The sequence below is a fragment of the Rissa tridactyla genome, chromosome 11, assembly GCF_028500815.1.
Source record: "Rissa tridactyla isolate bRisTri1 chromosome 11, bRisTri1.patW.cur.20221130, whole genome shotgun sequence".
In the NCBI taxonomy this organism is placed as follows: Eukaryota; Metazoa; Chordata; class Aves; order Charadriiformes; family Laridae; genus Rissa; species Rissa tridactyla.
Genome location: NC_071476.1, coordinates 17539822 through 17560258, shown reverse-complemented (window position 1 = coordinate 17560258; position 20437 = coordinate 17539822). Strand labels below are relative to the sequence as shown.

Below are 20437 nucleotides of genomic sequence, written 5' to 3'. Positions count from 1 at the left end.
CAGTGACAGTAAATAAAAGTAACACCATTTGCATAAGAAACATTTCTGCTAACATTTTGTAGCATGAAAAGCATGATTCCTTCAATGTGGTATTATTTAAGTTCATGTGTGTGGTCAAAGCCAAAACGAATAAGAACTATTTCATGGATCGCATTCGCTTCCCATAATATCATTGAATACCTTAGAAGTTAACAAGAAATAAGATTATTAACGGAACTAGCTTAAATGTTCTCCTCACAATTACTCTGCATCAAGCACCATCAGAAAGTTAAGATTTGTCTCCTAAAAACATGACAAAAACACAGCACATGCATTATGGTTTCTTAGCTTTTATTGAGTGGTACTTTTTTTTTTAAAAAACAACATCCTTTTTACAAAAAACCTCACTTCTCAATCAAAAACCTGACAGCTTTAGATAACTGTTTTGACTCAAATGAAATATAGACTTCATATTAGAACAGAAGAGAAAGAAAGGTTTATTTTAATCACTAGGACAAATATAAGAATTTTTAGAGTTTCAGAAGAATTCTATCCCACAAAATGCATAAAGATTCACATGTGCCTTTGGAATCAGGTCAGTCTAAAAGTTAAACAATTACACATTAGGGGGAAAAAATATTAAGAAATTCTAATCCAGCAACTGGAAGAAATTTAGGAGCACAGGAGTTAGTTGAGTTCTGCATCAACACTGTCTAGCCTGTCTTGCTCAGGGTTGACTTCTGACTTACCTAATAAAACTGCCATAGCAAATACTTGTCTTCAAGTGAGCAATTTGCTTCAAATAAATAATGATTAACACACATTTAGAGACTTCTCCAAGATTCAAGGCAAGGCAACGCTTCATGTCACAATGCCAGGGAACTTTACGTGTGCTCTCTGGGAAGTTAAGGTATCAAAAGTGCAAGTCTCATTAATGCGATCATACTCTTCATATAACAAGGCAGATCAATATTTAAGTTAGGAACCTGAACAATTTGGAATCCTGCTTCAGCAGGAAATAGAGTAGACTTCTGTCACACATAAATGTACAGGTTCCTTCCAGAAATGTAAGTTCTATTGCTGAGCACATTGTGTTTCAGAAGTTGGCTTAGAAGAGACATACAACGTTGTATATTTTTTCTTTTGCGTTTTCTTCTCAGTCATGATTTTATTTTCTTTCTTATCTTCGTTTTCCACGGTTTCAAATCTGGATTCAGCTGTTAACCTATAGGCAAAGCAACCATTCTAAATACATATTTAGTTAATAAAAAACAGGGCTAAAAAAAGAGTTTTAAGCAAAATCAACAAGGCAACTGGCACACAGGACCATCCGTATGGAAAGACAAAGCAAGCAGCGTTTAAGAATGAGACTAAAACAAAGCATTTATTTTTTTATCAGTTCTACTCGCATTGCATCAGTTAAAGTCTAGCCTTTCTCCTCCCCCCCTTTATCTGCTGAAATGTTTGCTAAAAAGGTTTCTGAACATGTTAACTCATTGGGATCAGCTGTTAAAGCACATAAATGAGATCAAGTCCACAAAAGCACAAGTCCAAGTGAAAAGTCCCGGCACCATAATACAAGCATGATGAAGTCAAGCATTTTGCTTTAACACAACCAAAAAAAAAAACCAGGACTACACTTAACACAATATATGCATACACACTACTTTCCAACCTAGTTCTGTACTGCTACTGCCTTTATCTTAATGCCTGAAGAAATGAAAAGAAGTTGTTGGGGAAAAAAACCCACAACTTATTTTCAGGCTCTAAATAACACAATTCTTCCACTGACATGTTTTAATTCTGCTAGGAATGTAAATGGGAATGCAATCTTAACTGCCACATTGCTGTTAAAGAGGTAAGTTAAAAACAAAATTTAGACACCTGAGCACAATCAGGTGTTTTGATTATTTAAGAATTACTTAATAAACATATAAATGTGTCATTAGAACAAATTGATAAATAGTGGTATTTACTCAACCAAATCACCACGACCAATACATTATTATTTCCACAGCAAAACAAATTATGGAACATTAAGTTCCAAATTAAACATCACTTCACATACCAACAGAAATTCTATGCTGATTCATCACCACATCTGTTAAAGCAACTCTCTAGTGACCTTGTGGATTTCCAGTGGTTTCAAGAGCTTCTAGTGAGCAACCCACAACCATCTGCAGCTGCTGTCAATGATGGTTTTCCCAACATGAATAGCTGCTGCTATTCTTGTTAGAGATTCACTTGCAACAGAGAGAGATACAGCTGAAGATGAGGGCTCTGAAAGGAGTGTAACAAAAGTGTTTAGGGAAATTTAGCTACAGATTTTCCCCACCCCCAGTCTACCTTCATACACAAATATATCAAATAAGCTATTCTTATCCATCACAAGCAATCTGCATATTATTTCCTATAAGCATGGCTCAGTAGACTACAAGAGAAATATGCTTTGCTGTGCATCTCCCTTAGGTCAGCTCCACCATCCGCTCTGTAGTAAGTCCACCCCTGTAACTCTGATGGCAAGCCATTTTTTCTCCATAGTCGGAGCAGACGGGGGGGGCATCTTGCAGCAAGTCAAAGTTAACCCACCACAGTTATCATACCAAGCCAGCTCACAGACCAACCCTTATAAGCCATATTTCATGAAGTGTTAGCACAGGGAAGTGAATGGATCAGAAAGATGACAGTTAAACACATCCACTTAAAAAATACTCGTGAAACTATGACATGATTCTATCTCCAGCTTTAACTATGTAGACTCCAAAAATAAGATGTAATGGGGGGGTTCCTTCTACCCATTTAAGGAAGATCAACTAGTCTCATCAGATGGAGCTTTACTTCCTGAGGATAAATGCCATGCCCCAAAGAGAGTATTAGTTATCCAGATCTCCTGCTGAGCCAAATGGCTATAGGCATTTCCTGTTTGAACAAACCAAATGAGGTAGATTTGGCACCTTAATCCAACTAAATAATTTAAAAGAGAAAATAAGCTTTTAGGCACACAAGACCTTTAGATCAAAGTAGAGCAGACAACCTCAAATCTAAATGCAAAGTAAATTGGGCAGCAAGGGCTGGAATTTGCTATTTCAGTTTCAGCAGTGAAGAACAGCATTTCAATACAGAAGTGTATCTTTTTATTGACCAGTTGGCCTAACAGAAGATATCACTACTTATAACCCTTGCATTGCCTGAATTACAATAGGAATTAATAGTAATTGCTTAAATATTGAAATCTGTCATCTCAAATACTATGTTCTCAACGCTCACATACTATAATCTAATCAGTACCATCACCTCGTAAAGTATTCCAATGTTTACTTGCTTTAAACTTTACGTATACACACACTGCAGATATGTACATATGCTGTTAGTTCAAAGTTATCTGACTTTACCTTGCTAAATCACATTAGCAAGCAAGACTCTTCAAACAAGGAAATCTGTCGCCCATACAAGTACACGTAAATCACTTCTGACCGCTTCTTCATCACCTCCTAAACTAAGATGACACAGGTTTTCAAACACCATTTCCTAGAAGTGAAGTTTGCAATCCTTTCACAGTTACTATGGCTCTTTTTACTGCCACATTTCATGGACCAATAATGACAGAGCTACACTAATTATTTCACAAAAACTGCTCCAGTTACAAAACTAACCCCCAATGACCACAACAGCTTTTTCAGCCAAAGCATCACATTTTACTTAACAAAAAGTGAAACACTGACAGTTATCCACCATGCACATGCCAATTGCTTTTTTGTCCCCCAAGCTCTCCATTTTCAGGTCCACATTCCTGCTCAAGCTGCCAATATATTTTGTGCCTTTGCATTTAGCTGTATCCCTACATACGGTTTGGCCACATCCATCACAGAACAGTCCAGAGATTCTTTTAGTGTTTACAAACCTGACCTCTCAAATACTCAGATTTTATCATGACTTCCTATTTCATAATAAAGTCATAAACAGATCGGGTTAAGTAAATCCTCAGTTTTATCTTGACAACATCATTAACTAGGGAGTTAGTATTTACTAACGCAATCAGAAACACAAACAGAACCTTCTGCCTGCATTTGCCTTTTACAGGTTTATACCGCCACAGAAAACCATTTAAAAGCTTATATAGAATTTTGTGGTGTTTTGGTCGTTTTTATTTTTTGATTTCTACTGATTTATATTTTATTCCTTATTTGAACCAGCAGTAATTAGTGCAAGATTAGAACCCTCCCTCTGAACTATGACTTCATCTTCCTCTTCCACTTTTTCCACTTGCACTGCTTTCAAACACCAATCCCATAAAATAACTTCCTCTCTTCACCCTCTCTCCGGTGTGTTTACCCCTTCAGTTCATAAACTGTTTCCAACAACGTCCTGTTGGCGGAGGCTGTATCTTCCTTTCCAAAAGAAATACGAAGAAATAAGTTAAACTTTTCACACCCAGGTTAGATGCTATCTGTTCCTTTGTGTGCACAAAACCCTGCCAAAACGCAATACCATCACTACATTACCCAGTCTTTCCTCTCAGCTTTCACCACGTTCCCGATCTTTCCTCCTTGGCAACAGCCCCTGTGTGTTCTGACACAGCTACTTCAACTGCTGCTCCTGCCATATTCTTTCCAGACTATTTCAGAAGATTGGACTGCTTAGTTACTTTAAACTTGTTAATTGCATCCAATGCAACCTTCATCTAAGAGTCAAAACATCAATCCAATTACTTCTGAATGCCATTAGTTTTGGATATACTGTACAGATTTCCATGTGTTAAGCCTTCCTCCATCTCTGAAGCTGCTGTCGTTCTATATTCAATAAACTATTTTTACTAGCAGACATTAGCAAGTTGGAAGCTCAAAACATCTAGACTATCACAGATTTTCTCCCTCCCCCCACACACTCTAACATGTGTTTACTAAGATTATGAATATGAACAGAATACAAAAACACCAGCAGAAAAAAAAAAAATCAAACAGTATTCCTTTTACCAAGATAAAAATAAGAAATTTGGAGCTAATTACTGCAGTAAGTTACTTTACCATCTATCAAAAAAGTAACTTAAATTCGCAGTCCAGGGAAAAAACTTGATCTTAGTTCAGCAGTTGTGTTTCTAGTTATCATGCATCCAGATTATGGAATTTACTTGTCTGACAACACAAATAGCATAACTGTCTATTATATTGTACAATGCAAGTTTTGTTAACCCAATTCAGTTTAAGAATTACTTAACTGGAATAATTATTAGGGTTTTAGCTAAATCTGAAAATTGATGAGGGCTAAAATCAAGCATGAGATGAAACTGAAGCATGATACCTATTGCCTGTGCTACTTTGACATGTAACACAGTTGTGTGGCAGCTTTGAAGGGATGAAGAGAAAAGTCCTGTTTCTGAAGTTAGAGCAAACTGAGTGAACTGTCATGCCATCTGTGCACCTTCAGCATTTTCAAGTAATAGGAAAGTTATTTCAAAGATTGTTACAGTTTCAAGAGTCTTTTTCATTAGTCATCATTTTAGTCTTTCTAAAAGGTATGGAGAGGTTCAATGTAGGCAGCCGGAGATGAGGAATTACACTGCATGCAACACTGAGGAAATAGATAAAGAAGTGGATAGCACAGTTCATGCAGCGAAAGAAAAGAGATGCAGGTCTGTGCTGATTGCCTTGACCATAGACAGAAGCTGACACTGACCTGGGGGCAACTGAAGTCAAGGAATTACTTCCACTTCTGCTATACGAAGTAAAGGCATCATGATTCTCTTCTTTAATTTTAACTCTCTTTCTTTCTCTTTCAGGTTCAATGACTTTTTGAATTGCTTGAAAAGCTATATTTATTGGTGGTGCTTCAAAAGCTTGTTTTTTTGAAGAAGCGTCACTTTGCTCCAAGTCCTTGGAAGTCACCTTTGTTTCTTCCTTACTTGGCAATTGAGTGGGAGCATCCTCTTTTACCAAATTATTTTTGCTGTCCAAGTATTCACAAGTAGTGTCCACTGGAATCTTCTCCCTCTTCTTTTTAATTTTAGTGCCTTTAAGTAATTCTAAGACAAAAGGAATATACTTTTTGTACACAAGTGAAGCTAGAGTTAGCTTGTCCACCAACATGTTCATAATGAAACTAACAAAGAACATTTAACATGACTAAAGATCTTGGAATAATTCTTAATAGACAATTTACATCCCTTAAAGAATGTCCTTTCATATAATCTGTTACCAGCAAGTAAGCATCCCAACAGAAGTTATATATTTTTTTTTTTGTCTCTCTTTCTATATATCTTTCCCTCCATCCACTCTACCTTTTTACCAAGGCTTTTAATTAGATGCTCTAAAGTACATGAATATGCTCAATTATTTTATTTCTATTTTGGAGGCTGCTGAGGTAAGCTTCCATAACTAAGATTTTAAAGTTGAATCCTTCAGGTATGGACAAGTACCAAAACCAATTCACCCATCTGGTTCCCCATTCATCTTCCTCCACAGGCTTCAACTCCCTTATTTCTGCACATAGACAGGTATCAGCCAGGCCTCTGTTGTCAAAACTTAATCCATATTAACTTGAGCTACTAAAGAGTTTTTCCTCTAGATGTTTTTGCACTTATTACAAAGCTCGTATCAGCTGCCTACGTTCAGAAAGCTGATACTTCTCATTAACACACGTACTGCTACTCTTATGAAAAGCACCTCCTGAGAATTTGTTCCCACCTATTTTACTATGGTTATCTAGCTATACTCTATAAAGCCTCTGAACACTAGAATTTATACTCCTTAGTTTTCCGAAATTATATTAGTATACATATTGAAGTAAGGTCTTTCAGCAAGGTAGGGCTTTACTATTTCAATTCAGCAGTTTTTGACCAGGTTATTATCAAAAAGGCAGCCATTTACACATTAGTTTATAACCCAATGCCTTCCTGTTTAATGTCATTCAGCTTTTGAATACTGAAAAGACCAGATTTCCACCCCACTCCCCATATGGAAAACTAATATTTACCTTCAGGTTCATATTTCATTTTTAGCTCATCCAGCATAACTCGCAAGTTCATATTCTCACTCTGACAAGCTTGCAAATTCCTCTCATTTGTGAAGAGTTTCCTCTCAACTTCCAGAACCCTCTGGCTCTCATACAGAGCTTTCATCCTCTGCAAGGATAGTTCATTTTTCAAGGTCTCAGTTTCCTTGCTGGGGTGGGAGGAAGAAATATACAGTCACTCAGACTTGGCTTCTTTTGTTTGATGGGTTTTTTTTTGTTGCTGTTGTTTTTTCAGTAAAGCAACAGATACAAAGTCAACTAAGCATTTAGCAACTTCACAGAAAAATGAAAGTTTTTACTTGAACTTGACATAGAGCTGTGAGCTTAGCTACCAGAGATTGAATGCATGTTAGGAACAAAGCTGTACACTGAACAATGCACACATGCATATGTAACTGGTTTGAGAAACCTTCTCTAACCTACAAATTGACTATTTCATTGGGGTGTTTCTAGCCTGTGTATAAATTAATATAACTACTTCTATAACTGACAATACAAGCTTTACACAAAGGTGTTCTTCTAAGTGACCAACATAAAAATAATTATGATGATACTCGGTGCATATCCTTGCCTCTATTTTAGAGGCCATTAACTTCCTCTAATCATAAGGACTGAATCACCATTCCTCAGCAATCCTAAGGGACTCGGATCACACCAGTTTCTCATAATAACACCACCCATCAGGGGACAGACTTCTCCGGAATTCCCACAGCAGACCACTGCCTCCTGCTGGAAGTGCAATACTTCCATCTGAGGGCTTAAACAGTCCTGAGGCCAAACACTATGGACTTTCTAATCAATAGATATGGAATTCACTAGCCAAAGAACACATCTCAACTAAACAGTCCAATAAAACATTTCAAGTGTTATTATCCGATTCTATAGAAGAGAAATAAATATATAGACCCTACAGACTTTAAGAAGCTTCATACAGTTACCTTACAGGTTAGTTTGGTTTTTTTTAAGTTCTCAATTATCTTGCATCTAGTAGTATTAACAACATTTCTAGAAGAAAGCAACAGTAATATAAGAGTTCTGCCGATATCTTTTACAGCAATAAGTAAAATGACAAACAAGACAATTCTCAGTCCTAAAACAAAAATAGGATGGTTCCACAGCATTAGAAAAATGAGACACTGTTATTTGCACGTACAGTCAGTGGACTACATACAAACAGTAACAAAAAAGAGGGAGAATAAAAACAAGTAGCTAGAAGATAACCAGACTACAACCAACTTCTAGGCCTCAGACCATCAAGTACTTACTTTGAGTTATCTAGTTTCATTTGCAGTAAATCGGCATAGTAACCATCTTCAGAGTCTCCTCCTTTTGAGCCACTACTAGCTCTGGATTCTTCCATATTCTCATATAAAGTCTGAAAAAGAAAGAGTGTCAGGTTGTCAAATAGCGACCTTTCAGAAGGCACATTAGCTTAGTCCTTAAGTGAAATTTTCCATCCATTTCTGTAGAGAAGCCTCATCATAGAGGCATTTAAACACACAAGAGAGCTGAGCTGCTCTGAGTACTTCCTCATTTGTTACAAATGTCTAATACCACTGAAAGCAACAGTTCTCTTTCATTCACTGAAAGAAAAAGAAATAAAAAAAAAGTTATGTCTGCTCCAGGTTTTCAAATAGCATTACAGAACAGCTCCCTTTCTTTTTACTTGAAAATATAGGACATTTAATTAACCCGCAGGGAATTTGTTCCAGCCTTTATTTTTAGTCTTCAGCAGCTGGATGCCAAAGGTAAGGAATACAAGCCACGTTAGTCAACAGCCAAAATCTCAAAATCAATTACATCTTTTAGATGAGAAAGTTGGTTCACAGTAAAGACACCATAAATGCAATAAACTTCCTATAAAATACATTAGTAACGTGACATTCTGGGGTTTTTGTTTTGTGTTTTTTTCTGAACAAGCATTACTGAGATTTAATATTGTCCCATAGATATCATAGGCTTCTGTCAGTCACTGACAATCATTTGATTTCCTGACACTACTTATTTATGGCATAGATACAAAAATAAATACTGATCAAGCTTATACATGACCGAACTGGTAAAGCAATCAAGCCGTCTTCATTGCTTACTAAAATGGGTTAAGCCTAGCTTTATACCACTTTGGTTAAACGCAGAATAGAGGATCCTATCCTGGAAAGCATAATCCTAATGCATAAGGCTAATACACCTAAGTTTACATTCTAAAGCTGTGATAAGAAAGGGCCAAACGAGTCCATAAGTATGTAAGAAGGTAAGAAACACTACCGTTTTTAACTCTGTATGCACACAAACATCGCTAACATTACAAAAATGCATACAGGTATTCTCATGTATTTCTCACCTTCCAAAATATTGACAAAATGCTATCAAGCTGCATAAGAGGACTGAAGAAATTGCTTTACAAGGATGATTAATTAATTAAGTTTTTCTAAAAAAGTGCATACTTCAACTGCAAAGCTAGGACACATTAAGCAAATAAATATCCAAGAAATCCAACATAGCTGAGAGACTAAAGAGTGATAAAGCTTAAGTACATGCAGTAAAAATGCAAAATGGTTATGTCTCCCAAGAAAAAAAAAAAATAAAAATCAGATGTCATAGCTCAGTGAACTTTGACCAAGTAATTGAATTTAAACACCACAGGTAACTACATAAAATATGAGGGTGCTACACATAGGAGCAAAGAAGAGGTTGTTTATCCAGACTGGGGGTTGGGTGATGTAGAGTTTTCTCTGAACTTCAGAAGTCTATGTTCTCCAGCTGTAAAATGGAACTTTGGTCAAATAGAAGTATGAGGAGCCTTTGGATTCCCTTTTCAAACCTGAGCATGGACTTCAGATAGTTTTCATAATTCTTCTTATTCTCATGTTTTAGCTTCTGATTATGACTTTTCCACATAATTTCAGACCACCTACCTTAAATTTTTCTAGCTGCCTCACTTTCATAAGAAGATCTTCTATCTCACCATTCTTTTGTTCTAACATTGACTGTAAGCGTTCCAGCTGGTCAAATTCTGCCTGAGAGCCTTTCATCTGTAGCAGTGTAGCCATTTGCAGCTGGAAAAAAGGAAAAAAAAAAATCTTTAAAACAAATACTGGGTTAAGTGACTGAAAATCTCAGGCTCTTACCCAGAACAGTTAGGGTACTCAAGCCTTGCAATTCGAATCCCGAATACAGAAGCACACTGCATACTTAAGCTCAGTAGGCTTCACAACGGTCTTTACAATTGCCATCATTGTAGGTTGACACCAAAAATCTTTAGGACAGCTGAAAACCTACTGAACAGAGTAGTCCTGAGGTGTCATATCTTTCTCCATATTGACTAAGGAACCTACAAATATGCTGGCAAGAACACACACAACATTTCTCATTCAGACCATAAACACCAAGTCAGCTAGAACCAAACTACAGTCCAGGCTTGTTTATCAGAGCTAAAATGCATCCACCAAGATGGGGAAAAACACTCCAGTTCATCAACTTTTTTGCAGTTCTGATTCTGAGGTATAGATAACACTAAGTTTGCCTTCTGTAACATTAATCCAAGAATTCCAGCTTCTACTGCTTCAGTGGAATGTACCCTTTGAAGCGAAGGAACACCCTTGGTCATTAAAAAAGGAGAAATTTAATCAGAGAGAAGTCTTGCATTTACAGATTCTTCTCATGCTGTTAACAAAATATCACAGTACAAGGGCCTTAACACATTCAGTTAAAACTGATACATCAGACAGCTAAAGAATTAGAGAAAAATATGAAATGCAATAATGGAAAGACTCAACAGGGTGTTAGTGATAACTGCAGCTTTTTTACCAGACTAGGCAGTATGGATAAGGTAACACTGTAGGACACTTGAAGTCACAGGGAAAGGATCAACTGAAACAAAGGAGACTACAGATCAACAGAAAAAGTGAGAGAAGAACATTTACCCTATAGAATCTCTTAAGTAAAGGATATTGATGATTCTGTACACAAATTAAAGCTAAAGAAAGATTCAATCACCTCATGCTCATAGCTTCTACAGGACATAGGGGAGGCAAATTTTAACCCCCACTGCCTGACTAAAACTATCTTACATTTCCCAAGCATGTAGACACCTAACCTTTTTCCCTTTCTCTTAAAAGCCCACTTGCTAACTGTCAGAATTGCAAATTGCAGTCGATCTACACAAGAACAAAGAACAGAAACATTAAGAAACTGGAAGGGATACTGTGGACAATACACCAGATGTGGTAAAACTTTCGCAGCAGTACTGCTTACATTCTGCTCAGAAGTCAGATCTTCCAATCTGTAAATACCACATTCAGCTATTCCAACAACTGCAAAAACAGTTAACTATACTGTTGGAATCAGCTCCTGAATGAAGAGATCAGTTAACTATAGATTGAGCTTTAACACACAGCATCACAATGCAACTCAAAGCAGAGAGGACCCTACCAGGGATCTAAGGTGGCAGCTTAAGCAAAGCAGCTCTCCTAACAAACTACCTATCTCCAATACTGATATTAGAAGACATTTCATGAGGACAAATGAGTAAAAATTGAAGTTCCAAATAAAAACATTAAGTAGTACTACAACAGGAGTATCAACTTGCCTCAGTTCTTGGTGAAAGTCTTCAGTATTAGGAATGTTTTCTTATACCATTAAATCAGTATGACTGACTTAACCCTCACATTACAAGGAGAAAAATTCTGAAGAAACTGATTCTATTCAATCATTTTACTCACTCATCTCTTTAGCTCTCAAGGTCAGATTTTAGTAAAAGATAATTCCTTTGCTACATTAGTAGTTCTTTTCATGTCATTTAAGAATGTTGTTTCAATTATTTTCAACCTACCTCTCCACAAAAGCTAGATACCACAAACCTACATCTTAAATGTTACTCATTATTGTCACTTGTGACATTTAAGCACTTGCCTCAAACTGCATGATCAAGTATTTGATCGAAATGAAAGGATCCACACTCTTGATCCACACAAACATGAAAACAGCTGGCAGTTTTGCAGCATCCCCTTAACATTATCTTGTAAATCAGCTCCTGCTATCGTTCTCAACTATTTACCAAGAGGCTCCCATCCTATGGAAGTGTAGTCTAAATGAAACAGTTATAACAGAAGTTATGACTTATTCTTCCACAAAGATAGTGAGAAGAAAGAAAAACATGGACAAACATAAAAAACAAGAAAGCAACCCAGAGGGGCGGGGGGGGAAAAACAGTGTGGTAAGAGGACAGAATACAAGCCTTCCCTGTTCTTTATATTCATTCCTGACAACCAGCATTCACATAGTACAAGAACAGGACAAGAAAAGAAAAGGCAATTGTCAAGACAGATTGAATGCTAGTTTGACTGACAGGAGTTGTAGTTTACTCTTATCCATTTAACAACTACTGCCAAAGTAAGGAAGCACTGCCCTCAGTATAACTTGGGGTTCTAGGAGAAAGTAATAGTACTAGTAGCAATAGAAAGATGCTGATGTACCATAGAAGTCAAATAGCACAGCGACGTTCACTTGTTTTTTCTCCCATTTCCTTCCCCCTAGACTACCGTATCATATTTTAAAGATAATCAAATCCCCTGGCCTGTGTACTAAAGCATTGCCTTATCAGACCCCAAGGAAACCCTGGAGTATTATAGTAATGGTCATACCTTCATTTTTTGCAATTGTTCTCTAGTGAATGCATGCTGTTTTTGCAGTGAATGATATTTTATTTTCACACTGATCAGCTGTCGTTCCATTTCTGCCCTACGGTCCTCCACCTACAGAACATTGTTAACAATTATTACTATGAAAATTATAACACTTGTTGTCACTTGGATGATAAGTTTTACAAGGAGATGTTGCCTACCAATTGATGTTAGTTCTGCAAATATTGCTTTTCCAGGAAGAATACTTGAAAATACGCGCTATTGCCATTACCTCTGAGATAAAAGTGGGTAGAGGTAGACAGCAGTGTAGCAGCTGAAGCACAATCAGTAAAAGCACAACAGATTTTTCTTTTGTTCTTTTGATATCAAAATAAAGTAACATTTCATATGTTTCTGTGTTGCTATACAGTAGTTTTGTCCATTGGCATCAAAACAAGTAGTTTTTATTAAAAAAAAAGAACCATGTACCAATTTAACCCATTCCCTGGGTGTTGTTAGAAAACAAAATAACTTCCTATGCATTTAACAGCAGCTGAACTCTTACTTAATCAGAAACTAAATCAAAAACCCTCCCAAATGCTCAAACATCCAGCCATTTTCAGCATGTTTTTAAAAGACAACATTTATCAGCATCTTTTAATATTTCATATACTATCTTCTGTATTAAAGAAGGCTCACCAGCTGAACAAAACTACTTAGAAATACTACTATAAGAAATACAACTACTTTTAAGAAATAAAATGAAGTATTTCTTCTCTCTTCTGTACATTATCAGATCCGTGGCATAATTTTACCTCAGCAAAGAGAGAATTGCCTTTACTTGCAGGGTCCAAAGATTGCTGCACTGCATGATCCAGCTGAACCTGAAGCTCTTGATTAGCTTCACGAGCTTTCTAGATTAAAGCAGAGAGGGTATCAGTCATTTAAGCATCTGATGTACTGCATATATGAAATTAATCAAGTAGTTTTACCTCTTTTGCATTTCCTATGCCTTTAGCACAGATTATCTTGTACTGCAGTCCTTAACTATGCATATAGTTTCAGTCAGCAACAGATAATTGGTATTGTTTCACTAAAAAACTTAATATTCCACTTGCTCTTCAGGACAAGAGCATAACTAAAACTTTTAACGGAAAACTTTGGTGTTTATCAGTTGGATTAATGGTATTGAGACTCTTAGCCTTGCTGTGCTCCCCAGCACAAACTTTTCCAAGGCATTCAGCAGGAACTTGAAATAAAAAAGAGAATTATATCAGTGACCTGTGAGAAGATCCTGTTATAAGGCAGAATGTTGCAGTGCCAAGGATCTCCATAGAGTGCCTTCCACAAAAGAAAGCCAATACAGAGGGTATTTAGCAACAAGCAATATCAAACATGACTAGCCAATATCCTTTTTTTCCTCCTTTGCCTTCTCTTTCTCCCTCCCTCCTCAGAACTCCTATCTCAAAACTCCTCTTATTTCACTGAAAAGCCAGCACCACAACTTGTGGAAATCAGGGATCATCTACCACTTTTGAATAAAGTTAAGAGAATACCTCTAACGCGTTACAGTAAGAAACAACTTCTTTTTCTCTCTCTTCTTTTTCTCCCTGTAGACGCTCCAGCTGATTACGTAAGTTACTGTTTATGAGTTCTAACTGTTCTTTACCATACTGCAGTTCATTCAGCTTTTCTTCAACATTGGCCTAAAGAAAAAAAAAAAAACAAGCATGAAATAAAACATCTGTAAAGTAATTTGAAGAAAAACAGGCTCAAGTGAACCAAACAGGTTTGCTAGTAATAATTACTTTTAAGACACAATATTATCTTGAAGAAAAGGTTGTATTAAAGTCTAGTTATTAGGCTAATTTTTTTTCTATGCATATTTTCTTAATAGTAAGCCAATCATAAGGTAGCAATATACACAAAGCGTCTAAAAATGAAATGAGCAAAAGCACAGAATTTTATCTTCACCTAGCGTACATTCCTAATAATGAAGTACTAGTCACACACCTTCACACTTTCTAGTTCAGTGAGTTCTATCTGAAGATTAAGCATTTCTGAAGACATGGTCTCATGTACACGTTCAGACATCATACGTAGTTCTTCTGATTTGGCAGCAATTATTTCCTTCTGATGATCCACTTTGTGTCTCAATTGTTTCTCCGAGAGTCGGGTTTCATCTAGTTCTGCTTTCAGGTTCTCCAACTTAAAGACAGTTGACAAGCAGTACCATTTTATCATAAATTCTTGAAAGGCACAATATTTTTGACTCTGTTCTAATTACAGAAAATGTCTTAGAAATACAACTTAAGAGTAAACTTCAAAAAAATAAGCTTTGAAATGTAATGTAATTCACAATCTAACTATGCAGATGTTTGTTAAAAACAAACCACACAAGCTTCTACACGTTATAACTATTTATTAGATTTGTTTTGGTAGCAAGTGTGCAATTATGAGTTAAATACATATTCTTTAAAATGCTATTAGCAACATTTGAGCTATACATTAGCTGCCAAACCTTGTTTTTAAGGTCACTGATTTCTTGTCCATAGACTCTGGCAAGCTGTTCTTTCTGTTTATCCAGTTGCATGTTTTGCTGTTGCTTGAGGGAATCACATTCAAAACTCAAGCTTTCCAACATTCGATTCTTGAGTTCAATTTCTCTCTGAAGAGAGTATTTCTCTTGTTCGAATTTCTGAAAGAAATAACATACTAATAAATCTATATGTAATATTCATAAACGCTTGGGGAACAACGTACTAAATACAGGCTTAGAACCAAGACACTAAATGCCTAAAACTCATTCAACCTTTTGTTGCAGTTCCAATTATCGAATTGTCATACCCATGTTTTAAGACAAAAAACAAACCACAAGCTGCACTGAAATTTTATGACATATTTGGTTGTGTAATATTCTCGTCTTCATGGAAACTGTATATTTTTTTTGCCCCAAGATGAAGGGTGTGGGCATCTTTTCTGTAAATGTAACAAATTTAGTGAGAGCTTACATGTCCTTTCTACCACCATGGAACCCGATTATGTTAAAAATTGTTACAGTCCATCAAGTGTTCCCCTACTGCAGACCAGTTAGGTTAAATGTTTGGTAAAGACATCTAAATTGCCTCCTGTTTTGTAATAAATACCACCAACCCTTCCAGATTGAAGAATGACTTTTCAACCAGCTTCCCCTATGCCTGATAGTATATCTTTGCTAATTACAAAGGGCAGCTTCGTTTTACTCTTCCATTCAGCTAGTAATTAAGGAGAAGAAAAAAAAAATAATAAAAAAGGAGAATCTCCCTCCGCCCTTGGATTCTAAGTTACTAATCGATCTGGTTCACACAAGCTTAGCTCATAACTTTGCTCCAGCCTGTAACACAGGATTACAACCCATGGGTGCAGCTTGACAACACAGCAGCTACCATCTCAGGTCGTCTGCAGGAAAGGATGATTCTGCCCTGCCTCACGTGAGCTTTACAGCCGCACCTCTTGCACTAAGCTCACCAATGGCAAACTGATCAAAATAAGCTATCACAATTAGCTATGAAACTCTGTCCCAGTTAGAGAATATTGTGCTCAATATCGTATAGCAGAGATGAAAAGCTCTCTCTACAAATACTAAAAAGGCTTATTACAATTATTCTAGACTCTAAAAGGCATTTAAAACACACGTGACATTCAGAAAATTGTTAAAATAAAAATTTGACTGCTTTTTTACTTGAAGCTTAAAACATCACCTCAGTTTTCTCAGTCAGTTCTTGGCGTATTTGATCCAACTGATTTTGAACTTCACTTTGGGACTCCAATAAATGCAAGCCATATTGTGCTGCCTTTCTTCGCTCATTCTCTGCTTCCTTGAGTTGGTGTCTAAGATTTAAAATGGTCTCTGTCTCCATTTTTCTTCCTTTTGTTACTTCAACATTGCAAACACAAAATGATTAAAAAAATATTTTGCACTAAGTTACAGTAATTAATCTAAAAGAAGTTATTGGATTTCCTTTCTTAATCAGGATACAAGGATATATTTTTGGATTAATACAAGACATTAAAAAAAGATAGCTCATAACAAACAGTGCTGTGCACAGTAAAATAATAGCTATTTCTCCATAAACTTGGTTAACATCTTATTCCTGACTATGTCTTAACTAGTAGCATGCAGCAAAGCCACTCCTGTGTACCCAGCCCAGTTTCCTAGTGCACTAGAACCACGGTTAATCTATTACATATATAGCTATCTTGCCATATACAAAAGAAGGCTAGGAAATACCCTTGGAAAAAACCATTTTTATGCCTATCATACGGTTGACAACATTTTCTGTGATATTATAAATAAAGCCACACTAAGCATAGCATTTCTTGTGTACACAAATAACACTTAAGATTCATGTAGGCAGCTGTATTAGCAGGACAGTTTACTCCTAATAACATTATGTGGGATATAAAAACAGATGCAGATAGTTGAATGAAAGAGTCAAAAATAGAAGCCTTCTTAATATATGGAATTTTAACAGAGGGCCTTTTATTTATTTAAGTGCTTAATGGAGCCTTTCATGACTGTCTTCCACTTTAAACTTCAGTCATTGCAGGCTTCTGAACAACATAAGCCAAGAGTTCTCTCAGAAAGTATGCAGTAACAATGACACACAAATACAAAAAAAACCCTGCAGCTGATTTTTGAAAGTCCAGTTTCATAATTTTTATATAATTTCAAGATTTAAGTAATTCTTCATTGAAAATCTTATTCTATGCTTTTTCTTTTCACTTTAACAATTAAGTTGTTGCCATTTCATACTGGCACATATATTATTCTTATGAATGTCAGCAAGATGCTAGTCTTGAAGAGCAAATTTTGCAGCTCAGTACAGGAAAGATTATTTTTAAGAGTCATTATTGGAATGTACAGCCTTCAGTTTTTCTCTTGCTAACTTTTATTGAACATGGGTAACTCCTAGTGGAGTAACCCAGCTTCCTAGAAAAGGAAAAAAAAAAATTTAACTTGCAAAAGTAGATCATGCCAAAACTGTGATAATTCCTTTCAGAGGTACAACATAGAAATTATCAAATTCTGCTTTTCACATTTTTCCAGCATTTATTGTTATTCAATTTTAACACGTACAAAGAGACTTTACCAGACAGGCTCTGAAACTCCAGTTTTTCACATCAAACAATTGCAATGCTTGAAATACTAGTTTTGCACACTTATGCTAAAATAAGATACTTAAAGACAGGAATCGAGCACACCTGTAACTGAGAATCAACAAAATTATTACTAGTGCAAGGACACATACACTGTGTACAATTTAATAATGAAATGTTTACAGTAAGATGGAGCAATACAAGCATATAGCCAACAACTCCTGGCATTCATTTATATTAGTAAAGGGAATTAATTAATCCTTATTCACTTCATAAATAGAATTTTTAGAACAGCTTTATTTTCTGAAAAAACAACAGTATAGAAGCAACATAGCAGTTTGATTGCTCCTAGCTTACTAAATTAAATTTGAGTAATGTTTTTAACTCACCTTCAGAAGTCCATTTACGTTTTTCTTGACCTTATTCTCATACTCCACCTCTAAAAGAAAAAAAAAAGCAACAGTTGTCTAGTCCGGATGAGTATAAGCTGCCATTACTGCACAGTCCTTCATAGAAGTCCTTTTCTGAAAAGGCTTAATGCCTGTGGCTGTCTCATGAAAATGCAGATCACAAGCTAAAACCCCATGGAAATGCAAATCTTATTCAAATCTCAGTTGAGGAAGCTGTCAAATAGTTCAGAAACGGCCAGATCAGGCAACGTTGCCAAAGGATAGATGCTCTGCAATTGGTCTGCAGGGCAAGTAAACAGGCTACACGCGGGGTCACCTTCTTCCAGCACACATACAATTTTTAAGGGTTGAGGATTTTGTCTGGCTCCCTTCTACTTTCCTGTACTGTTTTCCAGTTTCACATACAAGATCTTTGAGCTCTTAATAAATCACTTAATGGATAATATAAAAAAAAAAAAGATCTTGGGCTATTTCATAGTTGAAGTATGAAGGGAAAGAGAAATAGTTTTCCTATTCACATGTTCCTTGCCAGCTGTTCTGGAAAACAGCAAGTATGCTTTTGGAGCACAGACATCCTCAACTTTTCAGTGTCAATTTTGCATGAAGTTAATCACACAAGTCCAGGTAGCTTTGCTCATAAACCTGTATTGTTATATACAGAAGGAATTGCCTGCAATTTAATATTGTACATGAGGTTAAGTAAACTTCCCTGAAAATAACATTTGAGGATAAATTGAGTAGGTAGTGAGGTAAGCAGGTAAGAGGGGAAGTAACAGAAATCAGTCTCTGTGTATTCTACCAAGAGTTACAAGAGAGCTACTCACTTTTGGCTAATTATCTTAAAACACTTTATGACAGATTCTACACCGAGGGCTCCAGACCTTGATTATTCAGCCACTTAAGTACTCCTTGAGAAAAACAATAAGGTGGGAAGATAAAAGGAGAAGAAAGCATGCAAACTTTCTTCTCCCATTCGATAACTGTTCTTCTAGTTAAACTGCTATTCCCACGGGTCATATGCCGCTTCAAACCAACGTCGCAAACGACGCAAACTCGCCCCAGCCCAAGGCTCTTAACAGGAGTCCCGTCCACACGTTACACAGGCAGTGACTTACAGCCGGGCTTGTTTCCCACAGGGAAAGGCCCCTGCCCACATTATAACAGGCAAAAAGGGCGGAGGGGGAGAGGGTCCCCCCCCCACCTCACCGGACGCAGCACCTCCGGAGGCCGGAGAAGGGCCTTTCCCGCTTGAGGCAACAGGGGCCGGCACTGGCAGCGCGACCCCGGTGAAGGGAAGGGCCTGACGGCCACCAGTCGCGCAGGCAGCGGCAGGAAAGAAGGGGAGGGAGACCGGAGCTCTCCTCCACCCTCCCCGAGCCCCTCGGCCCCGCCGCCCGAGACCCCCCTTCTGCGGACAAGGAGCAGCGAAGCGACGGCCCCACAGGGAGAACAACCCGCCCCCCCCCCCCGCGCTACCTCAGCCCCGCCGCCGCTCCCGCGGTTCAAACTCGCCACCGCGACGCCACCACAAGTCTCGCGAGAGCTGACACCGCCCGCCTTTCTTCCCCCTCCCCCGCCTCTCTCCCGCGCACGCGCCTTTCCCGCCCACCGCCACTGCGGCGCGCGTGCGTGGTGCCGCCAGCCTGCGGGGCGGGAACAGCGCGTGCGCGGGCGGGCGTTTATGAGGAGAAGTGGCAGAAAAGGGCGACGGGTTAGTGCTGCTGCCGCTCCGCTCGTCGGCGTTGGAGAACAGTTGTTCGTTTACGCTTGGTATGGTACGGAGTAGATATACACGCCGTGCCAGTGCGGAAGGGTTTTTGCACAGAGACTATGGGAGATTTTCCGAAGAGAAAGGGCAGGCTTTATTAGTAACTTTATTAGTAACTATTAGTTATCCGCTCGTCTGGAGCATACCGAGCCAGAGCACAGCAGGCTGGAGGTGCGAGGGATGTGCTTGGCGCCAGAGTCGCAGGCATTGCCACCTCGCTCAAAGAAAGCATACGCTGTAAGTGATGAGAGTGCTGTGTATTATCTAGGAAACCTGCCAAGTAGAGGGGCGATCTGTGCCTCCCACACAGTATTCTGCAGGAGAGTTTTGGGGGGTTTTTTTGATAGCAGAACACCGTGACTGGTTTATCCCACTACCTGCTTTCCTTATCAAGGAAATCCCCTCCTTCAGCAGGGAATGCTGAGGCTGCCTGCACCTGAGGAAACGGCACCATCTCCTTACCCAAACAAACCTTTCCATAGAGTATGTGGAGCTTACTGTCCAAACTTCAA

At 37.8% G+C, this 20437-nt stretch overlaps 1 protein-coding gene across 5 annotated transcripts; it reads right to left on the bottom strand.

The window, feature by feature from the left end:
* Window positions 1-313: 313 nt before the first annotated feature.
* SPDL1 (spindle apparatus coiled-coil protein 1) lies at window positions 314-19703 on the bottom strand. 5 transcript variants are annotated; one of them, XM_054217520.1, is made up of 13 exons: window positions 19634-19703; window positions 18137-18186; window positions 16349-16524; window positions 15130-15306; window positions 14622-14816; window positions 14165-14314; window positions 13424-13522; window positions 12630-12740; window positions 9903-10043; window positions 8253-8362; window positions 6949-7136; window positions 5653-5998; window positions 314-1204 (listed from the first exon to the last, which is right to left on the bottom strand). In XM_054217520.1, the coding sequence occupies exons 3-13, from the start codon at window positions 16505-16507 to the stop codon at window positions 1054-1056; spliced, it is 1827 nt and encodes a 608-aa protein (XP_054073495.1). In that variant the 5' UTR covers window positions 16508-16524; window positions 18137-18186; window positions 19634-19703; the 3' UTR covers window positions 314-1053. The 5 variants fall into 5 exon arrangements, with proteins under 5 accessions (XP_054073495.1, XP_054073492.1, XP_054073494.1 ...); XM_054217517.1 differs by lacking the exon at window positions 314-1204 and having other exon boundaries at window positions 1211-5998; XM_054217519.1 differs by lacking the exons at window positions 314-1204; window positions 19634-19703 and adding an exon at window positions 19273-19490 and having other exon boundaries at window positions 1211-5998.
* Between the last annotated feature and the right edge of the window lie 734 nt (window positions 19704-20437).